The sequence below is a fragment of the Castor canadensis genome, chromosome 7, assembly GCF_047511655.1.
Source record: "Castor canadensis chromosome 7, mCasCan1.hap1v2, whole genome shotgun sequence".
Lineage (NCBI taxonomy): Eukaryota > Metazoa > Chordata > Mammalia > Rodentia > Castoridae > Castor > Castor canadensis.
The window spans coordinates 136,201,353-136,226,408 of NC_133392.1; the positions used below are offsets into that span (position 1 = coordinate 136,201,353).

The 25,056-nt window shown below is 35.1% G+C and overlaps 1 protein-coding gene and 2 non-coding genes across 10 annotated transcripts in view; all 3 read right to left on the reverse strand.

Annotated features, from left to right (window-relative positions):
• Positions 1 to 25,056, reverse strand: part of Ago3 (argonaute RISC catalytic component 3) — a 141,871-nt gene that overhangs the window by 39,624 nt on the left and 77,191 nt on the right. For all 8 annotated transcript variants that reach the window (XM_074080587.1, XM_074080585.1, XM_074080586.1 and 5 more), the window contains 7 exons: positions 16,270 to 16,404; positions 11,527 to 11,614; positions 11,251 to 11,398; positions 10,720 to 10,839; positions 6,508 to 6,630; positions 6,044 to 6,177; positions 1,010 to 1,194 (listed from right to left, as the gene is read on the reverse strand). In XM_074080587.1, coding sequence (XP_073936688.1) covers positions 1,010 to 1,194; positions 6,044 to 6,177; positions 6,508 to 6,630; positions 10,720 to 10,839; positions 11,251 to 11,398; positions 11,527 to 11,614; positions 16,270 to 16,404 — 933 coding nt within the window. The remainder of the gene's footprint in view (positions 1 to 1,009; positions 1,195 to 6,043; positions 6,178 to 6,507; positions 6,631 to 10,719; positions 10,840 to 11,250; positions 11,399 to 11,526; positions 11,615 to 16,269; positions 16,405 to 25,056) is intronic.
• LOC141425102 (U2 spliceosomal RNA) lies at positions 9,913 to 10,097 on the reverse strand. The gene has a single exon (XR_012450207.1). It is a non-coding gene; the product is annotated as a U2 spliceosomal RNA (small nuclear RNA).
• On the reverse strand, positions 18,021 to 18,158 carry LOC141425122 (U4 spliceosomal RNA). Its single transcript, XR_012450215.1, has one exon. It is a non-coding gene; the product is annotated as a U4 spliceosomal RNA (small nuclear RNA).

Below are 25,056 nucleotides of genomic sequence, written 5' to 3' on the forward strand. Positions count from 1 at the left end.
TAAGTGCTCTACCACTAAAATATATCCCCAGACTCCTCCCCTTCTATTATTCCTCCCTCTCTCCCTCTCTTTCTTTCTTTCTTTTTGGCAATACTGGAGTTTGAATTCAGGGCTTCAAGCTTGATAGGGAGATGTTCTACTGCTTCAGTCACACTTCTAGCTCAGTCCTTCTATTATTTCTAAGATAAAATTATTTTATTCTATTCAGTGGTTTGAAAGTTATATTTTTGTTTTCTTTCTTTTTTTGTTTTTGGTGAGACTAGGGTTTGAACTTAGGGCTTTGCACTTGCAAAGCAAGTGCTTGCAAAATTGGCACTCTTTATCACTTGAGCCACACATCCAGTCCCGAAGTTATATTTTCCTTATGTTTTTCCATGACTCAATGACTTACATTTAATTTATTAATCTCACAAAACTTTATTTTGTTTACAATCATTTATTGTTTAGGTGTTATTAGTATCTCAGTTCCATAGATTAGAAAAATTAAAGCTAAGTATGGTTAAGAAATTCAGCCATTATCACACAGGTAGTACAACTAGCAATACTTGGATATTGAGCAACACAGTTTAACTCCAGACTCTGTGCTTTTAAGTTACTACATTATACTGATCCTCAAGTTATCTCAACACAAGTTTTATTGAATAATTCTTAACTATTGTCTTCTGATGCTCTTTTAGCTACTGAAATTTTTCTTTTCAGCATCTCTTCTTGAACTATTTAGTTTACTGAGTTGTCTTACAATAATAATACATGGTTCTAAATAATGTAGCATAAAGTACATTTTAGTATTTGAAATTTTTAAGATATATAATCTTAAGACAAATATCAAGTACTTGGAAAAAAATGCTGTGTGTGTGTGTGTGTGTGTGTGTGTGTATATGTGTACAGATATATAAAATTTTTTTGTGGTACTAGAGATTGAACCCAGGCCCATGTACATACTAGGCAAGCACACTATCTCTGAGCTATACCCCTGGCCCTGAAAAATGCAATTTTAAGATTTTCTTACCATATACTGGTGTCTTCCCTGGCAGGATGACAATAATGAGCTGTAGCCCAGAGTATGTATTCTTGAGATGTCGGAACATGGGCTCCACACTGTCTGCCCCCTGCGCATATTTGCAGAAGCATGGCTGGCCCTGGATGGGCATCCCTGCATCTTTGGAAATTTTACGCAGCTGGTCTGTGAAACCCCTAGAAAGAGAAATTGTTAGATATAAAACCTTTGTCTAGAAATCAAAATAGGGAGGCTGGGCATGATGGCTCACATCTATAATCCTAGTTACTTCAGAGGCAGCTATCAAGAGGATCAAGGTTTAAAGCCAGCCTAGGGAAAAAGTTTGCAAGATTCCATCTCATCCAACAGTTGAGCACGGTGGTATGCGGCTGTCATCTCAACTACAGTGGGAAGCATGGAAGAAGCATAAAATAGGATTATGGTCCAGACTGGCCTGGGCAAAAAAGTGAGACCATATCTCCACAACCAGAGTAAAAAAGGGCTTAGAGGTGTGGCTCAGCTGACAGATTCCCTGCCTAGCATGCACAAGACCCTGAGTTCAAATCCCAGTTCCACCAAAAAACAAAACAAACAAACAAAAAGACCTATAAAATAGATTCTTATTATTGATTTTTTGTAGTACTAGGGATCAAACCCAGGGTCTTGTACATGCTAGGCAAGTGCTTTACTACTGAGTTATGTCTTTGGCCCCAAACCTACAAAATAATAATGAAAAATTTGGGAAAGGAATGAAGGATGAAGCATAGGTTTGTGTGCTCCATATGTAAGAGGTCAGCAAATTACTGACATCAAGGGTGGTAATGGGTGAGTAATATATAGTAGACCCCCTTTATCCTAGGGATATGTTCAAAGACTACCCCGTCCCAGTGGGTGCCTAAAACTATGAATTGCATTGGACCTTTTAAATTTTCACTAAGATTGAAAGTTGCATGGCTATAATTTGTATACTCTGAGGTACAACAGCAAAATTAGCACAAATTTCTTTTTTTTTGGTGGTACTGGGTTTTTTTTTTTTTTCTTTCTTTTTTTTGTGGCAGCACTGGGGTTTGAACTCAGAGCCTCATGCTTGCTAGGCAGCACCACTTTACCACTGGAACCACATCTCCAGCTCTAAATTTCTTCTTTTTTCACAATTTCATGAAAAGAAAAATTCATTCTTACTCTAGATCTTAGTAACCTCAGTATACTCTTCTTTTTCCTTTCCTTATTTAGTTGAGAACGTTAATTTTTTCGATTAACATAAATGCTATGATTTCTCTTTGGGATATACAAATTGCCAGTCTCTCTTGCACTCTGGGGACATTATTAAATAAAATGATTATTGAACACAATACTGCAATACTATGACAGTCAATTTGATATCCTAGATGACTACTAAGTGACTAATAGGTGGGCAGCACATACAGCAAGGGTACATCTGACAAAGGGATAATTCACATCCCAGGCAGAATATGGTGGGATGATGCAGGACAGTGCAAGATTTATCAAACTACTCAGAATAGTGTATAATTTTAAACTTATAAATTTAATTATTTCTGGAATTTTCCACTTAATATTTTTGGGCTGCAGTTGATCGTGGGTAACTGAAACCACAGAAATTAAACCATGGATTGCGTGGGGGAGTGCTGCATTTTGCAATGGAAAATATAGTTATATGGCATTTTGTAGTTTACAAGGGATAGTGACAACGGTGTGTTCTGGCTAAGGCTCAGTTCTAGAGTCAACATAGGGTGTTACAATTCCGGTTCTGCTACTTACTAGCTATGAAATTTTAGTCAACTGCTTTCCTCCTCATTTGTAAAATGATGACAGAGATGGTGTGAAGACTAAATGAGCTAATACATGGAAAACAGCACATTGCTTAAGACTATGGTAAGAATCTCAAAAATTTTTGCTATTGTACATTTTCTATTTTGATCCTGAAAATATTCATTAAGAGAGAGGCAGGTTAGGTATTATTCTCAATTTATAGATCATAAAACAGTTTCAGGGACATTAAATATTTGGCAAAGGTCAAATGATTATTAGCTAAATGGTAGAGCTGCAACTATCACCTACTCCAGAACTTCTATAGTCTTACCTCTTCATACTAGGAGAAGAAGAAATGAAAAAATATTACAACAAAATTTAAACAAAAATAAGGAAGGAACAATTTTAGTGTATTTTCATCTACACTGAAAAAATCAAAGTAATTTCATATGTAAGGAAAATTCTGTATTTAGCATAAATGAGTAATGATGTGGAGGTTTAATAATCATTTCATTTTTTTTTAAAACAAATAAGATACTAAAGTCAAGGATCTGAGTGATCTTTGCTCAAAACTGATTTCCTCAGAACTGAGATGAAGTTTGTAGGAATTCCCTTCTCCTTTTCCTTATTAGCATTTAATTCAAGAAGTGTGAAGGTGAATATTTTCATTCAGGCTGAACATGAGCCATAGGCTCTATGAGTCTAAGATATCTAATCAAACCATGAATAATAAGTTTAAAATGAAAAGAATAACTCCAAGCTTGAAAAACAATTACAGGTGTTTTCTTTGGCCTTTCAAGGTCAAATAAGATAATAGTAACATTATAATAAACCATCATTATGACAGTCTACTACTTATAAACGGGGATAAAAACTTTGGGGAAAATATCTTATAGTGATCACTATGACATACATTCAGAGATTTTTGGATTAATGAAAAAGAGTGAACAGAGCTAAATAGATTTAAATTTTTCACATGAAGAAGGCAGGGCAAATTCTGAATTAACCTGAGGTTAATTGGTCTCTATATCACTCAAGAATTTTTCATTATAGGCATACTTTTTATGAGTTATTAGTGGAGACTTAAATCTGGCAAGAATTATTTTCTTAAGGAAATTAAATCCTAGAGGGACATAAGTTTATAAAATAATTATATCATTATCCTTTGTGCAGAAAGTGGCAAGCATAAACAGAGAGGATACTGATGGGTTGAAAAGCAAAAGGGCATTCCCAGTGAAGAGCTACATGAGTGCAATAGGGAAAAGGCCAAGATGGTGGATGAAACACAGCACTTCGGTTTCTGATCCAAAATATGTGTAAAAGGGGTAATAATAAAAGACTTAAGAGACAGATAGAAGACATTAAATATAATATTGATTATGAATGTCATTCTTTGTCAAAGAGATGCTTAAATGTTTTGGAATAAAGGTACTCACAAATGGAGCTGGGGTTCATTTATTACAGTTCAGCTTCTCAACCAAGGGTGACAGGAGAAGCCCTTGAGACTGTGTGGGAGTCCCAGAGGAGAGGAGATAGAACAAGGAGAGGAAAAGAAGTCAGAAAAAATGATAAAAAAAGGAAGCAGAAGGCTGGGTGCTGGTGGCTCATGCTTGTAATCCTAGTTACTTGGGAGGAAGAGATCAGGAGGATCATAATTTGAAGCCAGTGACAGGCAAATAGTCCATGAGACCCTACTTTGAAAATACCTAATACAATATAGGGCTGGTGGAGTGGCTCAAGTGGTAGAGTGCTTGCCTAGCAAGTGTGAGGCCCTGAGTTCAAAGTGTGAGGCTCTGAGTTCAAATCCCAGTACTGTCAAAAAAAAAAAAAGAAGAAAAGGAAACAGAAGGCAAAAGAGGAAAGAATGTCAAGAGGTAGCCAACTATGTTTACTGCTGTACATATTTTGAGAAAAATAGTGGCCAAGAAGACCATTAGAAGCACAAATATAAGTAAGGCATGGCACTCAAGCTTGCAATCTCAGCACTTGAGAAGCTAAGGTAGGAGAATCAAGAGACTGAGATCAGTCTGTACTATATATCACTATATAGCAAGATTGTGTTTTAAAACACAAAACAAAACAAAAATGAAGAAGGAAGTGATAAGTGTAAAGAGGTAGGAGACCTCCCAGGAACCAATTTTGGCAGGGCTCTAAACTTTTAAGGGAAGAAAGTCTGGAAATGTAAGAAATTAAGTTAGATAGATTGAAAATTATGAATTAAAACAAAATTTGAAGATGTTTGTGGAGGCACATGCCTATAATCTCAGCATCTGAGAGATGGAGGTGGGAGAATTGAAAGTTTGAGGGCCAGCCTGAGCTAACTAAAGAGCACCTGTCTCAAAAAATCATAGAGAGTGGGTGCTCAACAGAAGATTGTTGAGCACTTATAAACTGAAGGAAAGAATCTAAGGAAGAGGTAAAAAGTGATGGAGAAAGATGAAGGCCATACTCTGGAAAGTAAGGAAGCAGAAATGAGTTTACTCATTCAAGAACCCAAACTGAGAAATAAAGATTTTAATTAATCCTTACGTGGAAGGTAGGCACTATTACCTCTACTGTACAAAGGTGAAAACTGAAGAATAATGAGAGTAAATAAATTAGTCATGATAATAAAGCCAAGAAGTGACAATGCTGAAAATTAAATTTAACCTATTGACCATCAAAAGACAATGTTACTGTTGTCGTACCACAAAGCTAGTCATTAGAATGTTTAGAAGCATGAATCAATTTCTTTACTAAGACCAACAAATTTAGGAATATCATCAAATTATTGAGAATAAACATTTTTTCTGAGGTACTGATGAATGAACCCAGGACTACTGAGCTGCATCCCCAGCACTTTTTAAAATTTTAGTTTTTGGTGGAACTGGGGTTTGAACTCAGGTGCTCTACTGCTTGAGCCACACCTCCAGTCCTAGAATTTTATTTTTGAGACAGGGTCTTGCTAAGTTGCCCAGGCTGGCCTTGAACTTGAGATCCTCCTGCCTCAGCCTTCCAAGTAGTTGAGAGTATTGGTGTGTACCACTGCGACCAGCTGAATGGAAGAAAAACTTTTTAAGGTTCAGTGACTAAATATATTCCATGTTGGGGCAACATCTGTTAAATGTGAAATGAGTAATTTAAAACCTAAACACAGCTTGGGAGAATAGCTTGGTGACAGCTGTTGCTTGAACCATGCACAAGGTGTTGGGTTCATCTCCAATGCTACAAACAAACAAAACAAAAAAATCTAAACATAAAAACCCCCAAAACCAAAGTAATGACATGACTCCTTACTTCAATATTTCTTCTCTGCACTGCCTCTGTGTGGCAAAACAAGCTATAGCCCACATTTTGATTTCGACTCCTGTGTGGAATTGTTTTCCCCGCATGTCCCATACTCCATGGCTTGGTGTTGCTACTGTCCGATTCTATAGAAGAAACAGAAACAACATGGCAAAAAATAACAAAAATTCAACAGGTGATATATTTCAATAAGCTGAGAATAAATATTTCAAATTGCTGAACTGATGTATTTTTTATATCCTATATGGAATTGTCAGTTCTAAATCAATTTTATGTTTTTTATCATAAAAAAAACCCCAAAAATTCTACTAAACTCAAGCAAAGACACTCACCATGAAACAAAAAAACATATCTGGAACAATAAAACACATTCTAAATTCAAGACTTAGTTAGGGTGCCATCTTCCATACTTATTAAACTATATGTGTATGATTAAAACATCAAAAGGCTTTTACCCGTCCTCCATACTGAAGCATAGGTGCTGGAAGTACTCGTCCTGTTACATGGGCCATTTCATCCCGAACTTTAAATTGAAACTCCTGAACAAATGGATCTGTTTCATAATTTGCACTTCTTACCTACCAACAGAGAAAAGTTTGTAGTTATAATAGACCCCTGCTATCTGTAGATATATGATTCCAAAGAGACTGCTGTTGAGGAAAAAAACATGAATGCTCAGGATGCATAGAGTTCAGTAGTCTAAAATTACTCAAATTTACCTATATTGTACATCCTATAGGGTCTGAGCATCCATAACTTGAAACCCCACTGAGTAGGTTACATTACTGCTACAAAAATTACTGTTGTAAATACTTACCTTGTTTACCAAAAACTAGATCCTATTTCATGCTCTTTAACATGAATCCTGGGGATGCTTGATTCATTTTCCCATAATGCCACCTGAAATCCACTAAAGACATTCTGCCTTTCAACAAATATAAAATTTTCACTTTATAAACCTAGCTCCTCAGGAGACAATGATCAGGAGGATTGTGATTCAAAGCCAGCCCCAGCAAATAGTTCATGAGACCCTGTATTGAAAATACCCAACACAAAAAAGGGCTTGTGCAGTGGTGCAAGTGGTAGCATGCCTGCCTAGCAAGTAGAAAGCCCTGGGTTCAAACCCCAGTATCAACCCCCTCCCCCAATTTTTTTTTTCACTTAAACATATTATGTGCCATTTTTGGCTTGGGAGGATTACTATAACTTTTATCTTGCTTTTTGGGAGCCATTTGCTTTGGGAGGCATGTTTTCACAAAATTAAGGGCAAGGAATCACTTAGTAGGTTACACAATTTAAATGTACCTGACAATAATGTGGGACTGCCACCAAAAAAAAAAAAAAAATACTGGGGAACTGACATAAAGTGTCTCATCAACTGAGTTACATAATGTATGCAGGAATTTAAATTTGTTTTTGAAATTTCTTATTTATTTTGACTGTGCTTGGTCAAAATCACATGTAATAAATACATGAATAGGATGGGCTTACTGTACTCTCAAAATTCCCCTAGATCTCCCATTTTGCTCATTAGAACCTCCCTTTCTTGTTTCACTATATGTTTTGTAATAGGTTTAATCAATGGTGCCTAATTATACATTTTTTTTGGTGGTACTGGGATTTGAACTCAGTGCTTCACACTTGCTAGGCAAGTGTTCTATAATTTGAGCCATTCCACTACTCTCAAGTAACAGAGACTATTAACCTGGGGAATCATGGGTCATGAATGAACTGCAAGAAATCTGTGAACTTCCTGGTAATCTATATAAAATTTAAATGTATGTAGTATAGTAGGTTGAAAAATAAGAGCTTTGAACTATTTTTATGAAAACAATAACTTTAAATGGCTAAACCTAGTATGTTTTGAGAGAGAGAAACACTTCACCTGGAAAAGGTTAAGAACAGCGGGGCATGGTGCTTACATCTATAATCCTACCTACTTGGGAGGAGGAAATCAGGAGGATATCAGTTTGAGGTCAGGCTGGGCAAAAAGTTTGTGAGACTCCATCTCAACCAATAAAAGCATAATGACAAGCACCTGTCATCCCAGCTACCAAAGGAGAGTAACTAGGAGGATCATGATCCAGGCTAGCCTGGGAAAAACAAGAAGACCCTATTTGAAAAACAGCTAAAGCAAAAAGGGCTGGAGACATGGCTCAAGAAGTAGAGCACCTGCTTAGCAAGTGGGAGGCCCTAAGTTTAAATCCCAGTACTGCAAAAAAAAAAAAAAAAAAAAGTTAAGAAGCTCTTAGTGGGTTGGGGAAGTTGATTATACATATCGGATGGTGAGTGCTTATGGCTTATGCAGTGCTCCGAAGGCCCTGAGGTCAATCCTCAGTACCACACACACACTAAATAAATTAATAAAAACAAAACAAAGCCCTCTGATTATAGAGAATCCAGAAACATATTATTAAAATTTTATGGGGTTGGAAGAGTGGCTCAAGTGGTAGAGTACCTGCCTAGCAAGTGGTATTTAGGCCCTGAGGTCAAACCTTAGTGCCACACAAAAAAATAATTTTATGTAAAGTTTGATAGGAAGTATTAAAAATCCTAATTTTTTCCTAATTACTTGATTTGCAATTTATGTAAATTTACTTCAGTATTTTCAGATAAATAGTACTATATTATAAATCAGTTTATTTAATGGGGTATTCTGGAATCAGATAAGCAAGGCAGTATGAGTTGTAGGTTATAGATTTTACATAATATATCTACACATACAATCAACAAAAGGATTTACAGCAATTCAGTGTTGAGTACTGTCATAATGCAGCTCACAGAACATTATGATAGCTGTTTTTCAAGACACATTTACTTGCTCTCAGGATGAAGGTTAAACAAGGTCATAAAAAGAAGGGAGTGTTCAAGTCTGTGTAAAAGTCCACTAAAAAACTATATAATCTACATATGTAAACAGCATCTCCCCACAACAAGCAGGAAAACGTCATTTTCTAAATTAAGTAGTTATATATCTTTTCCCTCAAGCCTCAATGTCATTTTTTTTCTGTTGTATTAGTGTATCTGTACAGTAAGATTACAAAGAATAAAAACAACTACTATCCACCAAGACATGTTGGTGCTAAGTGCTTAATAATTAATTTTCACAATTATCATATGGTATAAAAGCACGTCCATTATAATTTGTATTTTGCAGAGGATAAAACTAAAGCTTAGTAAAATTAAATAACCTAGTAAAGTTAATGGCCAGATGCTATAAATATAATAAATAAGAGAAACTAATAGTAAGTGGAGAAACAAGACTTCAAATCCAAGGATATCAAGACTCCAAAGCCTGGTTTTTTTTTGTTTTGTTTTTTTTTAAGACAGGGTTTCAGTAGGTACCCCAGACTGGCCTTGAACTTGAAATCCTCCTGACTCAGCCTCCTGAGTGCTGGAATTACAGGGATGTACACCCTGCCTGCATCAAAGCCTGTTATTTTAATCACTATGTAACACTGATTTCCTGAAGAGTTAAGCTGTAGAAGACAAGTTAGGTCTGCTAGTTATTGAGATTTTATAGAGAGAAGACATTACTCTCTTAAAGGGATTGCAAAAGCTTTTGAAACCTTATTACAGTAGAATCAGAGAAATATCCAGGACGAGAAACAGCCTGTATTTTCCTAATTAAATATGTAGTAACTCTCATTCATTCTTTACAAAAGAATAAGAAAAAAGGTCTTAGTAATTGGTTTACAAAATGAAGAAGCCAGTTCTGTAACCCTTTTCCAATAATATTTAATATTGCTTCTGAAAGTGTTACTAAGTTGTTTTGGAGAATACTCATATTTCTAGATTTTTCCTCTTTGCTTAGGCAATTTCAATGATATTCAAGGGGAGAGTTGTTTTGTTTTTTTTAGGAGGGGTATACTGTTCCTGGAGGTACTGTAATATCACGTCTATGCATGGAACAGACAAAGCAAGCTCCTATTTCATCTCCCTGTTCCAAAAATACATTAAATATATTGTCCTTGGATAGAGGATGTACCAGATATTAAACTGATAGGTACAGATACTGCACTCAGTTAAAAAGCCAAGAAGCGATTAAGAGCATTTTTATTTTTAATTTTGCCTTTTTCATCAGTTTTATTTATTTATTTTTTAAATGAAATGGTAACTCTGTATGTTTTTATTTGGTACAACATGATGTTTTTCCATAGTACAGGTTGTGGAATGGTAGTATCAGTTTTGTCAAGTGGTACTGGCAATTCCTCCCCCTTCCTCTGCAAGGAGACATGTGGAGACTTCACATGGTTGAAGTTGTCTTTCCTTTCTTTGTTCAGACTGCACAGTTGCAAGTCTGATACTGGAAGCTACGCAATCCCAGACTGAGGTGTTAAGACTTTTAGTATTTCCACTTAAAATACCTTGACTCTCCCAACCTTTTAGGTGGAGGTTCTAGTTAACTAAATTAAAACATTAATTCTGGCAGAATCTGTTCCCTGGATCTAATTAAAGAGTCTCAGATTAAATTAGAAGGACCAAACTTTCTCATATAACTTAGAAAGGTTTACCCACACTCCCAAATACCACTAGATTATTCCATGATCTCTTTTAATTTTGACAGTCCATGAAATGGTAATAAGGTACTGGCTGGTAAGGACATGGCTCTTTAGTGGCTCTCCCTAATGTGTTTTAAATTTCCAATTCTATGGTTAAGTGCTTACCAATCTGCTGATTTCTTCTTGTCTATCTGGAGCAGATCTTGCTGTGGCCTTGATCATCGTGGAAGTCTGATTGTCCGTTAACTTCTTGATACATCGTTGCCCTGCTACAATATTACAGACCTACAAAATAGAACAGTTTTATACTAGAGTTATATATATTTTTGGTAGCTCTCAATCCCAAATACATGTGAAATAAAAATTTTAAATCTACTTCATCAAACCACTTCATTTTAATATTATGTTAAATAAAAAAGTAGTAAGCAAAACTACTTTAGAGTATGATTTAAATTAGATAAAATGTACTCAGGATAAAAAGACTGAAAGAAGTACACCAAAATGCTACAGTGGTAGCATCCGATTACAGATGAACTTTTTCCATGTTATTTCATTTAATGAAAATTTAGAATGAATTAAATAAAAAATGGTTCAAATTTCCAAATAAATGTGAGAATCTGAGGGTAAGTTATAGGCCACAAAAGACCTCAAAAATGATGCATAGGAAGGTATCCATAAGCAGCTTAAAGACATTACCTCTAGTGGCAGGTAGGTATGCTTTTGCTCCTGCCCCACTTGTAGACAGGGAAGGTGTGGGTACTTCAGCTGAAGAGTGTACTTTTCCCTGAAATACTGCGCTACTGTTCTCTCTACAGTTTGGCCATTTTCTAACTGTAAAGGAAAGCTAGGGAAGAAAAAAAAAAAGGAGATATGAACAATTCTTCTCTCACCATGAGACAACAAAACACCAAACCCACTACCTAGAGCAAGCTGCCTCTCATCATTGCTCTGACAAACACCAGCTTTTCTTACGTTTGATGACTGGCAGGCCTTCTTGTTACATTACAAACACGGTATTTCCGTCTCATTGTTCCACAATGAGTCACTTCAACCTTCAAACCTGTTTCCAATAAGAAAAACAGAGGTTACAGAAATCCCATGTAAAATATTTACATTACAAAGCCTGTTCATTACTATAAAAACTGAATTCTGAACAGAGAATCTGTGATATAGGCAATGTGATATTAACAAAGAATTATATCTATATATAAAACATTGCTAATAATGGCTACAATTATCTTAGACCTAATGTCAAACCTTTTTGCTACTCTATCAAGCTCAATATATTAAAAAATAAAATCATAAAATTTGAAAAGCTCAAAGATCAAGGGACAAATTTCTCCATTAATAAAAAACCTTGTCTATAACAAATTCAGGTATTTATGATAGAAGGAGGAAGGAGAAATAAAAGGACTTGTAATCTTGAGAGAGTTTATAATCTATAATTTTCAAAGTCTTTAAATTGCCCTGCTACCATGTAATGATTGAAGATTAGAATTTCATAAAGCTCAAGAAGGAAGCCCTTCAAAGATTTATAAAGCAGGCAGAGAAAAATATCAGGCCCTTTTAACAGAAGTGGAGGGACGATTTTAACAAAGTGTAATGTAGTAACAGTTTAAAAAAATTTTTTTAAACAATGCTGACTACTGAAAATCAAATGCAACCAAAATAATTCCTAAAGCAAGTGACCCTTTTTTTATGGAGTCACTGACCCCTTTGAGAATCTGATAAAAGCAATAAACTCTCAGAAAAATGTACATACACATAATTTAGCACATGATTTTAGGCATTCCTGGATTCCACCCACGGACCTTAGGGGTTTGAAGATCTCAGGCAAACTTCAGAAAGTGAAGAAATGAGTTTTAAATCATCAGTCAAAATTAATTTTCTTTCTTTCTTCCTCTCCCTCTCCCTCTCCTTTTTTTCTTCTTCTTCTTTTTTTTTTTTTTTGATGGTACTAGGGATTAAATCCAGGTCTTCATACATGCCAGGCAAGTGCTCTATCACTGAAGTATGCTCCAGCCCTTTTCATTTAATTTGAGACAGGGTCTTGCAAAATTGCCCATGCTGGCCTCAAACTTGTGATCCTCCTACATCAGCCTACTGAGTAGGTAAGTTTACACGTGTATGTTACCACACCCAGCATATTGGCTGAAATTCTTTGGGATGCATTTTCTTAAATAGTGTTGTCAAACATAATTTTCTGCGGTATGTTCTATATCTGTGCTGATGTGGGTAATCAGTAGTAAAATGTGTTAGTGAGTACATGAAATATGGCTACTGCGCTTGATGAACTGAAAAATTAATTAAAGTTTTTTTTTGTGGTACTGGGGATTGAACCCATGCTTGGCTAATTTTATTTAATTTTAATTTTAAAATTTAAATATGAACTTGAGGTGTGACTTCAAGTGGTAGAGCACCTGCTTTGCAAGTGTGAAGCCCCAAATTTTTTTAAATAGGTAACACCTGGCTAGTGGATGCCATATTGACCATTGTAGTCCTGGAGCTACATAGAAAAGAGTTAACAGATAGACACATAATAGCTGCCCCACAGATGGGTCACAGATAGGCAGCCCCATTTCTAAAGTTTGGCCTATACTCCAAAGAGTGAAAGTCTAAAAAGGGATAGATGGAGTATGATTTTGAGTTCCCACACAGAATTTATGGTTATTATTCCTTGTATAATTTTCCTTTTACATTTGTGATTTCTACACTGCAATGGTTCTCAACTGGGGTCAATTACACCCACCCCAGAGGACATTTGGTAGTGTCTGGAGACACTAATTTTTTGGCCGTGCTGGAGAATAAACGCAGGTCCTTGAGCACTCTAGACAAGTGCTTTACTGCTGAACTACACTCCCAACCTCTAAGGAGACATTTTTGACTGCTGCAACTGGAAGTTGCAATTGGCAACTAGTGGGTAGAGGCCAGAGATATACTTAAATATCCTACAATACACAGAACAGCACCCCCCCAATCCAACAAAGAATTATCCAGCCCACAATATCAACAGTGCCAAGGCTGAGAAGCCCTACCACAGTATAATTTATTTTCATATCTAATTACTAACTGTAGTACCAAACACTAAATTCACTCATAATAAATGATCTTTTCTTCTGATACATCAGCACAAATTAAGATGTTAAATGGATATACTGTTCCTACACTGGATTGGTATGGGTTTTTCTTGAAAAGTATCCCTAATTGAATCAGTTAGTAGTTTTTCATTACGTCTACCATTATAAAACTAAAATTTCAAATCAGTTAGAGAATTCACTATGCCATCATATTAAAAAGGAGACGAGAAAATACAAGGGAAGACGTTATAAAAAGGAAACAGTACTAATATGAAATAAGCAACATGTAAAAATATTCTGTTTAGGGGAAAAACAGTAAAATAAATTTCTGTTATTTGAACTACTTAATTTGTTTTCAAGTCTTCCCTCTGAATTAAAAAATATTAATATGGTTCTACAAGCTTACAAAAAATAAGCTTTTACCAAAAGTAAACTGGCACATTCACCACACATTTTCCCTAATATTTTTTTCTGTTAACTACCATGAATTATTGGACAAAGAAACCACCACCAAATTATTATTAAATATTTGGGGTTCAACTGGAATAAAATTAATACACTAAAAATACATTCATTATAACATAGTTTATATCAATATTTAACAGCTATCATTAGATTCTGCATGCAAGCTAAAAATTAAATCCAAACAGCACAGAACACAAAACTCTATGCCTTGAATTACTGTGGTAGGAAGGAATACATGATATACTTTAAAGAGTTCTCTTTTAAAAAAAAACAAACAAAAAACTTCTTGACTTTAAGTGGAGAAAAAAAAAATCATTGGTTTGTCAATTAGGTTTGACTCAAATTTTTCTACTCCAAATCTAAGATCATAGGAACCTAACAATTGGACCAAAATCCAGGAGCTAGTAAAAAGTCAAAATTATAAAAAATGGACTAGATAATTCTCTGCCCAGGTCCCTCCCCAAACCCTCCATCCAACCAAAAAAGTTTTGGCTTTAATAAATATTTAACCTATAAACTTGGCTTTACCTTCACTATAACATCAACTTTATAATGCTTTCTAGTCATTTTTTCAGTCATTTCTTTGGGCCCCTGAGCAGTTGAAGTTAAGATCGAGTCCATGCTCTTCGGGCAGCAGTTGAATCCTTGTTCTGTACATCTTGTATTTTCTGTGATAGAGTGGTGATATGAGTTGATTGCATAGTTACCGCAAAATAATGTAAGTGACTTCATGATATCAGAGGTGGTAACTAAGCAGCAACTCTACTAGAAACCATGGCATTTTAGATGATCACATATATAATGGTAGGTAATGCACTAACCTCCTCACAAGGCTAACTGTGTAGTTCATACAGTTATGAAAGGACAATGGTATAGTTGCAAAAACAGTTATATTTAACAGTTTGTTATTTTTGGCACTTTAAAAACTTGAGAAATGGATGCTTATTTTCAAAGCAGGAAGGATTTTCCTTTTAATGTTTTATTACAATGACTACCTCTTTCCTGGTTACTGAATGGCAAAAGAATGAATGATTATTGGAGCAAGCAGGATGTAGTCAGCTACTCTAATTGATTTTGGGGAACTGAAAGATGTTCAGTGAACAAACTTGAATGTTTCAATCAAACCACAAGCTGAAAATAATCTGCAACAAATAGGTAAAATCTTAAAATAAAAACAACATCATTTTGGCTATAAAAGATCTAACATTTAATATAAATAGAATCTATGCTACTCATCCTGATTAGAGAATGCTATTTTTTCATTATCTCTAAATAATACAATAAATACAGTGGAGTCACATCTTACATGAGGATTAGGTACTAAAGTCATGAATAAGACAAGAATTATAAGTAATCAAAATTACTATTTATTTATTTTTGGTGAGACTGGGGTTTGAACTGAAGGCTTCGCGTTTGCAAAGCAGGCACTTTATCACTTGAACCACATCTCCAGTCCAAAATTACTCTTTAAAGATCCCTTAAATGGCTGACAAAGCACAGTATATGTAGGTTTAGACACAAAACTGTGTGTATTTAAGTGTATTTAGAAACGTGCATAAAGAGTAAACATACATAAACTATGAGTTTTATAATACTATTAAAATTATTTATAAGTTAAATGTAAATACAATGCAACACCACTGTACAAACTTTAGCTAAAACAAAATAAGCAAGATTAACAGTTACCTCTAATGTACATTAGACAGTTAAGTTACAACTCTAGAATAACATGAAACAGGCTAGCTTCATATTCACAAAGTTTCAAAAGTATATAACTTAAAAACTTACTATCACTTTAGAAAAATAAGCAAGTCATATTAGAATATGTTCAAAGAATGATTCCAGTTTTAAAACAAAAATATTTTTTGGGATAAGTTTCCTACTTTTTAATAGCATTAGAGAAGCATTTTCCCATGAGACACCCTTATCTCTTCAACTAGTAAGGGAAAGTACCAAAAAATTAGCTGGAATTGATAGTAATTCCACTACCAGCACATCTTCCATTCAAGCACTACCTAAGATGCTGCAGTTATGAATTTAACATAACATTTTACAACTCATCTCTATTTCTCCTGGTAATGTTACATAGATTCTAATTATAAAAACATTTCAATAATGGTTGTTATATCCATGCATTTTATAGTTAAGTTATTCTAAATGCCAATTAATTCACCTTTTATCTCTTTGGTGAATTTTACCCGATGAGAGTCAGTCAGAGGTCTTGGCTGCTCATCAATATTATGAATGTCAAGAACTTCACACATGAACTGAATTACAGGTTGTGCTTTGTAGAAGGCAGTGGCAGAAACTAAGGGGAAAAAAAACATAAATAGTACAAATTAATGTTTTCCTAAAAAATTCATAAACTTCATCTTAGCTTCTATAGTTAACTATGTAGTTAAAATGATCCCTTATGTACACTTATCTATCTTCTATCTATCTATCTATCTATCTATCTATCTATCTATCTATCTATCTATCTAGAGAGAGAGAGAGAGAAATAGAGAGAGAGAGAGAGAGAGAGAGAGAGAGAGAGAGAGAGAGAGAGATTTTTCTCCAAATTAAGCAGCTTTAATTTGACTTCTGAGGCACAAGAACTAAAGGGTAAATACTGAAGTTTTTACAATTTCTTTTATCATGGGTTGCTGAATCATTCTACTCTCTACTACACCTATAGAGAAGTGTTCTAAGTATGACAAGACCTGTATGGAAAAAAGAAGGCCAGAGTCCTTTAGCAGGTAAGTGGTGGGTTATTTCTTTCTTTCCTTTTTTTTTTTGGGCAGCACTAGGGTGTGAACTGAGGCACTTGCCAGGCAGGCACTCTTACTGCTTGGGCCACTGTTAACCTGGGTTATTATTTCTTAAACAAGGCTTTCTATGCCACCCTACACTGTTTATTCTAGTGATAGTCTTCTCTATCTTGTAATGATTTGAAAATAAAGTGTTTTTGTTTTTGCAGTACTGGAGTTTGAGTTCAGGGCTTCACACTTGCTAGACGGGTGACCTACCACTTGAGTGATGCCCCCCAGCCCTTTTTGCTTTAGGCATTTTTCAAATAGGGTCTTCCGTTTATGCCCAGGCTGGACTGGACTGTGATCCTCCTATTTACACTTCCCACATAGCTGAGATGATAAGTGCCCACCACCACACCCAGCTTCACGGAGATGAGGTCTTGCTCATTTTTGCCTGGGCTGATCTTCCTGATCTCCGCCTTCTGAATAGCTAGGATTACAAGTGTGAGCCACCACACCTTGTTTATACCCTCTTCTTTTAATATGCACATTCAAAGATAAAAGTGTAGATACAATTTATAGATGAGGTCAGATGATAACTGTTCTATGACTTTTATCACTATTTTGAATTTAACAGTGTCATAGACATCTTTTCATGACAGTACTTTTTTTTTTTAAACTGTCAATAATCTCGTCAGTACATTCTTTTTTTGATGGTTTCACACTAATTTCACAGTCTGGGTATATAATAATTGACTGAATATATATTCCTTTCCCCCATTAATAAAAAGAACACATGGAAAATGTTAGAAACACTATTTTTGGCCTCAATTTTTCTTTTCTTCATACAGATCTGCCTTTGAGAGAATCTGTACATACCAGTGTGGAATTCTGTCTTTCTACTTCATGGCTGCAGGATATACCAAAGCATGGATGTACCTTATATCCTTAATAATGGATTGTTAGGTTGCTTTTGTTTTTTAATATTACAAATAATATTCCATTGAGTATTTCTATGTATATATATTTTTTGTGCACACCCATGAGTACTTCTGTGGGAAATACTTAAAAGTAATCAATATTTACTGCTAAAGTTTCATTCCAATAAACTTCAGAAACACTTCCAGTTTCTTTCCTTCCTCTCTTCTTCCCTCCCTCCCTCTTTTCCTTTCCTTTCTTTCTTTACTCAGTTTCCATATAGACTGTCAAAAATTGCCAATGCTGACTGTATTGTTAGTCATCACAGCGGGGTATTGAGAAAGTTTTCAATTAGCAATAATCATGCCTCAGATAGGCCTTATTGACTACAATACTACCACAACTCTAGTTTCTAACTAATTAAAAGAAGAAAAGAGACTCACAAGACTCTAATAGTATTCTGGACATCTTATTCAAATTCAGTTGTTAAAAATGTATACACTATATTTTTCTATTGAAAAATTGTGAGAACACTGTGCATAAAAAGTGAAACACATACCACAAAAAGCAGAATACATATCACATTTAAGTTACATGTTTATATTGTGTAAATTCTTAAGCACATACTGATCTGGGTTAAATTTTTTTTTTTTTTTTGGTACTGAGTAGTGTGAACTCAGAGCTTCACACTTGCTAGGCAGGTGCTCTACCACTTGAGCCATGTCCCCCGTCCTGATCTGGGTAAATTTTTTACAAGTAAATAGAAAAAGTACACATATGGTGAGTAACATGCTTATTTTGCCTTTCCTTTAATCCCACAGGCAAATTGTCTTCACTGGATTACTATAACACTACTATTTACAACTAATGTTTCATGCATCAGTTGTATGTATAGTTGTGTACAGTTGTAATTACTACACAAACATACTAGAATTTTTTTTCTGTTTGACCCTCTTCTAATTTTTCTGTTATGCTCAGTACACTCCTAAATATTTCACTGTTTACCATCCTCTAGGACTGTAGAAGGTGTGCATTTGTGGTAGAAAAAAAAAAAGCTCTTATAAAGGATGGGTTGAAATTAGTGAATAGTTTTGAGTCAAGAGTTATCTTCAATAATCAAAGATCATTAAGGCTTTTTTTGTTCCTTGATTGAATCATTAACTTTTTTTTTGGACATATAACACTATATAACACAGGCTGGCTCACTCACTATGTAGCCCAGGATGGCCTTAAATTCTCCATCCTCCTAAGTGCCAGAATTCACAAATTAGCTAATTATTATTGGAAAAGTAATGTTTACATTTAACAATTTAAAATCCAACAATCAAATATACTATAATATGTTAAATAGAAAGAGCCTACAATAATTTTTATAGATAGTCCCAAAATAGCATGTGATAAAATCCTGCACTGTATCAAATACTCTTATTATACTAAATATATATTTAGTTTTATTATACTAAAACTAGAAGGGAACTTCCTTAATGTGATCAAAGTTGTCTATCAAAATGTATGGTAAATTCAACTCCATTTAACAGGAAGTCTTAGCAAGTACAGTAAAGCAAACTAAGAGAAATAGGTTGGAAAGGGAAAATCAAATTATTATACGTTACAATATGACTATACAGAAAAACCATAATAAAATCTATAGACAAATTACAAAATCATTAATACTTTGGGAATCTTACTAGATTTAAGATCAACATACTAAAAATTACATTCTTTTACACTAGCAACCAACTTAAATTGAACTTTTTTTCCTTTTTTGCCATTCTGAGGGTTGAACTCAGGGCTTCTGGCTTGCTAGGCAGGCACTGTACCACTTGAGGCTACTCATCAGCCCAAACTTAAAATGTAATTTAAAAAAGATACTAATAATCACAATTTAAAAATTTAAGGCACCTAACAAAAGACGGGTAAAATCTATAGAAGTAACAGGTATCTTTATTACTGAAAGATTTTAGAGATGATCTAAATAATGTAGTAAAATACCCTATTCATGTAAACTAATCCAAATTGATCTGCAAATTCAAAGAAATTTCAGTCCAATATGACTGAACATATATCCAACAGGATGAAACCTCTTTTCCCTCTGGAAATTAAGAAATTGCTACTATAATTAACATAAAAGAACAGTGAAACAAGAATAGCAAAGGCAGTTCTTAAGAATAAGGTCTGCCCTATATTCATGAAAATCTGTTATAATCCCATTCAAATCAAGACACTGTGAAGATAGGCACAGAGATCAGTGGAATAGAAAGCCTGCCTCATACTATATACAAAATCAGATTTCTGCTCAGAGTACTAAACATGAAGAGGAAAACAAACATTTAAGGAAAATGTAGAATTTTTTAAACAAAATACAAAAACTACAAACAAAAAACTGTAAGAAAATAGACAATATAAAGGAATCTTTAAAAAAATCTATACACTTGGAGAATATGTATAGTATGTATATTACCATCTAGAATATGTAAAGAGTTCCTACAAACCAAGATATACAATAAAATGTGACAAAGGATATGAACAGGTATTTCATAGAAGAGAAAAATTTATTTATTTATTTAGTGCTGGTACTAGGGTTTGAACTCATGGCACTCTACCACTTGAGCCACTCCACCAGCCTTTTTGTGTGTTGGATATTTTCATGATAGGGTCTCTGGAACTATTTGCCCCGGGCTGGCCTAGAACAGTGATCCTCCCGATCTCTGCCTCCTGAGTGGCTAGGATTACAGATATGAGCCACCAGTGCACAGCAGAACAGAAAATCTAAATGGCAAGAACCTTAAAATTTCACTAGTTATCTTATTTGTAATTAAGGAAATATATACAAAACCAGAACTAAGCTACCAATCAAGATTAGGACAAAATTTCAAGACTAGTAAGACAAACTGACAATAAGGCAATAGAAGAATGAAAGGTTTCAGATTATAAAATATAAACTAATCACTTAGGAGAACAAATGGTAATACATAAAAAAATTGAAGATGTACATAATTTTCAACCCAATAATTCTATTATATTAGACATATATTCTTGAGATATTTTTCATCTACAAAAGGGGATATTAGTAAGATGCTTAATGTAGCATGGTTTGCTAGAAAAGATCATTTAAATTTCATTAAGATTTTATAACATAAGCTAAAACTCAGGTATCTTTTATTAGATTCATTAATAATTGATAAAATTTTTATTTCTGTTGGAAATTTATTTAACTTTTACTTGTTAATTATGTGTACCATTTATTTGTTAATTCATTTTTGGTACTGGGAATTGAACCCAGGGCCTCACTGCATCACCTGAGCTATACTCCCAGCTCTTCAGTTTTTATTTTGTTTCTGAGATAGGGTTTTACTAACTTTGGTTGGCCTGGCCTTTAACTCAAGATCCACCTGTTTCCACCTTCCCCAGTAAGCTGGGATTTCAGGCACGTGCCACCATGATCAGCTCCTTTTCTCACTTTTGTACTCACTGATCTACTGATATATTAATTTTAAGCAGTCATACTGTCAATATAAACTAGTTCTCTGAAGAGACTGTATGGAATACTGTTTCATGAAAATGAGGTCAGGATTATTTTTCACTATGTCAAAACTATCTCTTATTAGGATATAGAAAAGCTGGGGGTAGAGTACTTGCCTAGCATGTTGGAGGCCCTGGGTTTGATCCAAAGAATTGCAAAAATAAGTAACTAAATAAATGAATGTGTAAATAAATAAGATACAGCAGAAACAAGATGTGAACAAGTAAATATTTGCCATACTTTAAGATGTAGGACTACATGTATCAACAGAGTCCAGGTCAAAATTAACAGTGTCGAACAGGACAGTGCATAATGTTGGATCCTGGCAAAAAACATTACTATAATTATATTTCGATACTGTACACATATTGCTGGGAGGTGCCCTGAGGTTACACGCTATGGCCATTACTTGTCCCAATGTTGTAAGGTTATTTCCATGGCTCTGAAGCTCTAAGAACAGAAATTATTAGACTATTACACAATGACTTTTATGGCAGCAAATAATAAGCACATTTACCTACTTTAGAGGCTATGTTAAACATTTCTGTATTTCCTATATGACCTAGCAAAATAAGCAGAATACTCAGGAAACTTTTTTTTTTTTTTTTGGTGTTATTAGGGTTTAAACTCAGGGCTTCAGGTTTTGCTAAGCAGGCACTGTATTGCTTGAGCCATGCCTCCAGTCCCTGAGGAAACATCTGTTGACTGGTGAAAGGATTGTTTTTTAACCAGAATGCATAAAACAGAAATGTGTCACTTAAAAAATTATTATAGTGAATATCCATGTAACCATCATTTCAAACAAGAAATACTGCCAGTGCTCCAGAAGCCTCTTCCCTAACCCCTTCTTAACCTTAAAACTAGCTCCTCTCTAAAAGGACCCAAATTCTGACTTCTGTTGTGTTAACTTCTTTTTCTTTATGAATTTACAACATAATACATATCCCTAAACACCAGGTTTTTTAGCTCTTGAATTTTATATAACTGGAAACATAAAAGATGAAATCTTTTTTGAGACTTTAGCTTGTTTTAAGTTCATTCATATGAATTAAGTGTAACCAGTTTCTTCATTTTCATTGTTGCATAACTCTACTGAAGAAATAAACAATTTATCCCCTCTAATAATGGTGGACATTTTTGTTGGTCCCTTTCTTTGGTTACTACAGATAATGATACAAACATCCTAACATATACATCTTTTTCACACACACACACACACACCCCAGAGAGAGAATAGGCTTTGGTTACTACGGATGATACAAACATCCTAACATATACATCTTTTTCACACACACACACACACACACACACACACATACACACACACACACCAGAGAGAGAATAGGCTGTATCTGCGAGTGGATTTGTGCAATTGCTGCATCTGTATCTCTAACTTTCTTAGATAATACTTAACTTTTCCAGTTTTTTTTCCTTTTGAAACAGGGTCTTGTTATGTAGCCCAGGCTGACCTAGAACTCATGATCCTCCTGCCTCAGCCTCCTGAGTGCTGAGATTATAAATGTGCACACCTGTTTCCACAGTGGTTTTAACAATTGACTTTCTCACAAGCAATGTATAGAGTCAGTGTTGTGCCAAATTCCCAACTGTTAGTATTGCCAGACTTGAATTTTAGCCATTCTGATGGGTGTGCAGTCACATCTCAGTTATGAAAAAAATTCTGCAATATACCTTATACATAAATTTTGAATGCAAATTTCAATGATTTTGACAAATATATGCATCTCTAATATACCCCAGAAAGTGTCCTTTTTTGTAATCAGTCCTTCTATATCTGCCCCAGGCAACTACTTATCTGATTCTTTTCATAACAGATTAACTGAATGGGAATTTCATACAAATGAAATTATACTATATAGGTCATTTTGTGTTTGGCTTCTTTTGCACATCTTAATGAGTTGACATTCATCCATACTGCTGTATGAATTAGCAGTTTGTTTTTTTTTTATTGCTGGGTATTACTCCATTTGATGAACATTTCTTCATTTACCTCTTCTTTGCCATTTTGGGTTGTTTCCAGTTTCTAGTTATAATGAACATATAAAACTACATGAACAAATCATTGTATGGACAAGTATTTTTGTTCCTCTTGGCTAAAGTTCCAGGAGTATAATTGGTGGATAATAGGTCAAGAGAACACTTACCTACATGTTTGCAGTGCTAGTTACTGAACTCAGTGCCTCATACATGAAGAAAAACAGCTTTAAAGGAAACTGCCTATTTTTCAAAGTGGCTATAAGGATTGAACTCAGGGCTTCTTGCTTGCTAGACAGGCACTCACAGTCATTTTTTTTTTTTTTTTTGCATTGGCTGTTTTTGAGATAAGGTCTCACTTATGCCCAGTCCAGCCTGGACAGCAATCCTCCCAATTGTGTTTCCATGTGTAGCATGATGAAGGTGTGTGCCACTATGACCCAGCCACTGGTCGAGATGGGACCTTGTGGACGTTTTGCCCAGGCTGGCCTTGAACTGTGATCGTCTTGATCTCTGCCTCCTGAGTAGTTAGGATTACAGGTGCAAGCCACTGTGCTGAGCACTTTTTTTCTGGACAGGGTATTGCTGGAATTATGTAGCCCAGGTTGGCCTCAAACTTGTGATTCTCCTGCCTCAGTCTCCCAAGTGCTGGGATTGTAGGTATATACTACCATGCTCTGCTGGCTGTATTGTTTTACACTTTCACCATTTCTAGTTGCTCAACATCCTTGCTAACACTTGGTATTGTCAGTCTTTTAAATCTAGCCAATTTAGTTGATATGAAGTTGCATCTCACTATCTTTTTCTTTCTTTCTTTTTTTTTTTTTTTTTTTTTGAGACAGGGTCTCTCTATGTAGCCCTTCCTAGCTTGGAACTCATGATCCTCCTGCCTCAGCCTCCTGAGTGCTAGGATTACAAATGGGGGAGTGGCTCACTGTGTTTCTTATTTACATTTCTTAGATGACCAATGATGTTCAGCATCTTCTCAATTGTTTATTCACGTATCTTTTTTTTTTTTTTTGCGGTACTGGGGCTTGAACTCAGGGCCTTCACCTTAAGCCATCCTGCCTATTTTTGTGAAGGGTTTTTCGAGATACGTTTTTGTGAACTATTTGCCTGGGCTGGTGTCAAACCGTGATCCTCCTGATGCCTGCCTCCTGAGTAGCTAGGATTACAGGTGTGAGCCACTGGCACCCAGCTGAAACATATTCTTTATAAATGATTCTGGGCCAGGGCCTTGCACATGCTAAGCATACAACTCTACCACTGGGCTATACCTGTAGGCTGGAGAATTTGCCTTTAAAAATTGTCATAAATTAATTGTACAAAGGGGTTTTAATGTGATACTTCCATATATGAATGTAATGTACTTTGACCAAATTCACCCAAGCACCTGCTTTTGACCATACTTTTTTCTGTTGTCTTAAGTTTTTCACATGTTCTGGATACAAGTCTTTTGTTCAGATATGTTCTGCAAATGTTTTTTCCCAGCTATAGCATGATTTTTCACTTTAACAGTGTTTTTTGTTTTGTTTTATTGCAGTACTAGGGTTTGAACTCAGGGCTCTGTGCTTGCAAGGCACATGTTCTTACTGTTTGAGCCATGTTCCAGCCCATTTTGCTCTGGTTATTTTGAAGACAGGGTCTTGCTTTTTTGCCCAGGCTGGACTGGAATCATGATCCTCCCAATCTCAGTCTCTCAAGTAGTTAGGATTACAGGTGTGAGCCTTCAATACCAGGCCTTAGTAGTGTTCTTAAAAGGAAAGAGGTTTAATTTAGATGAGGTTTCAGTGTA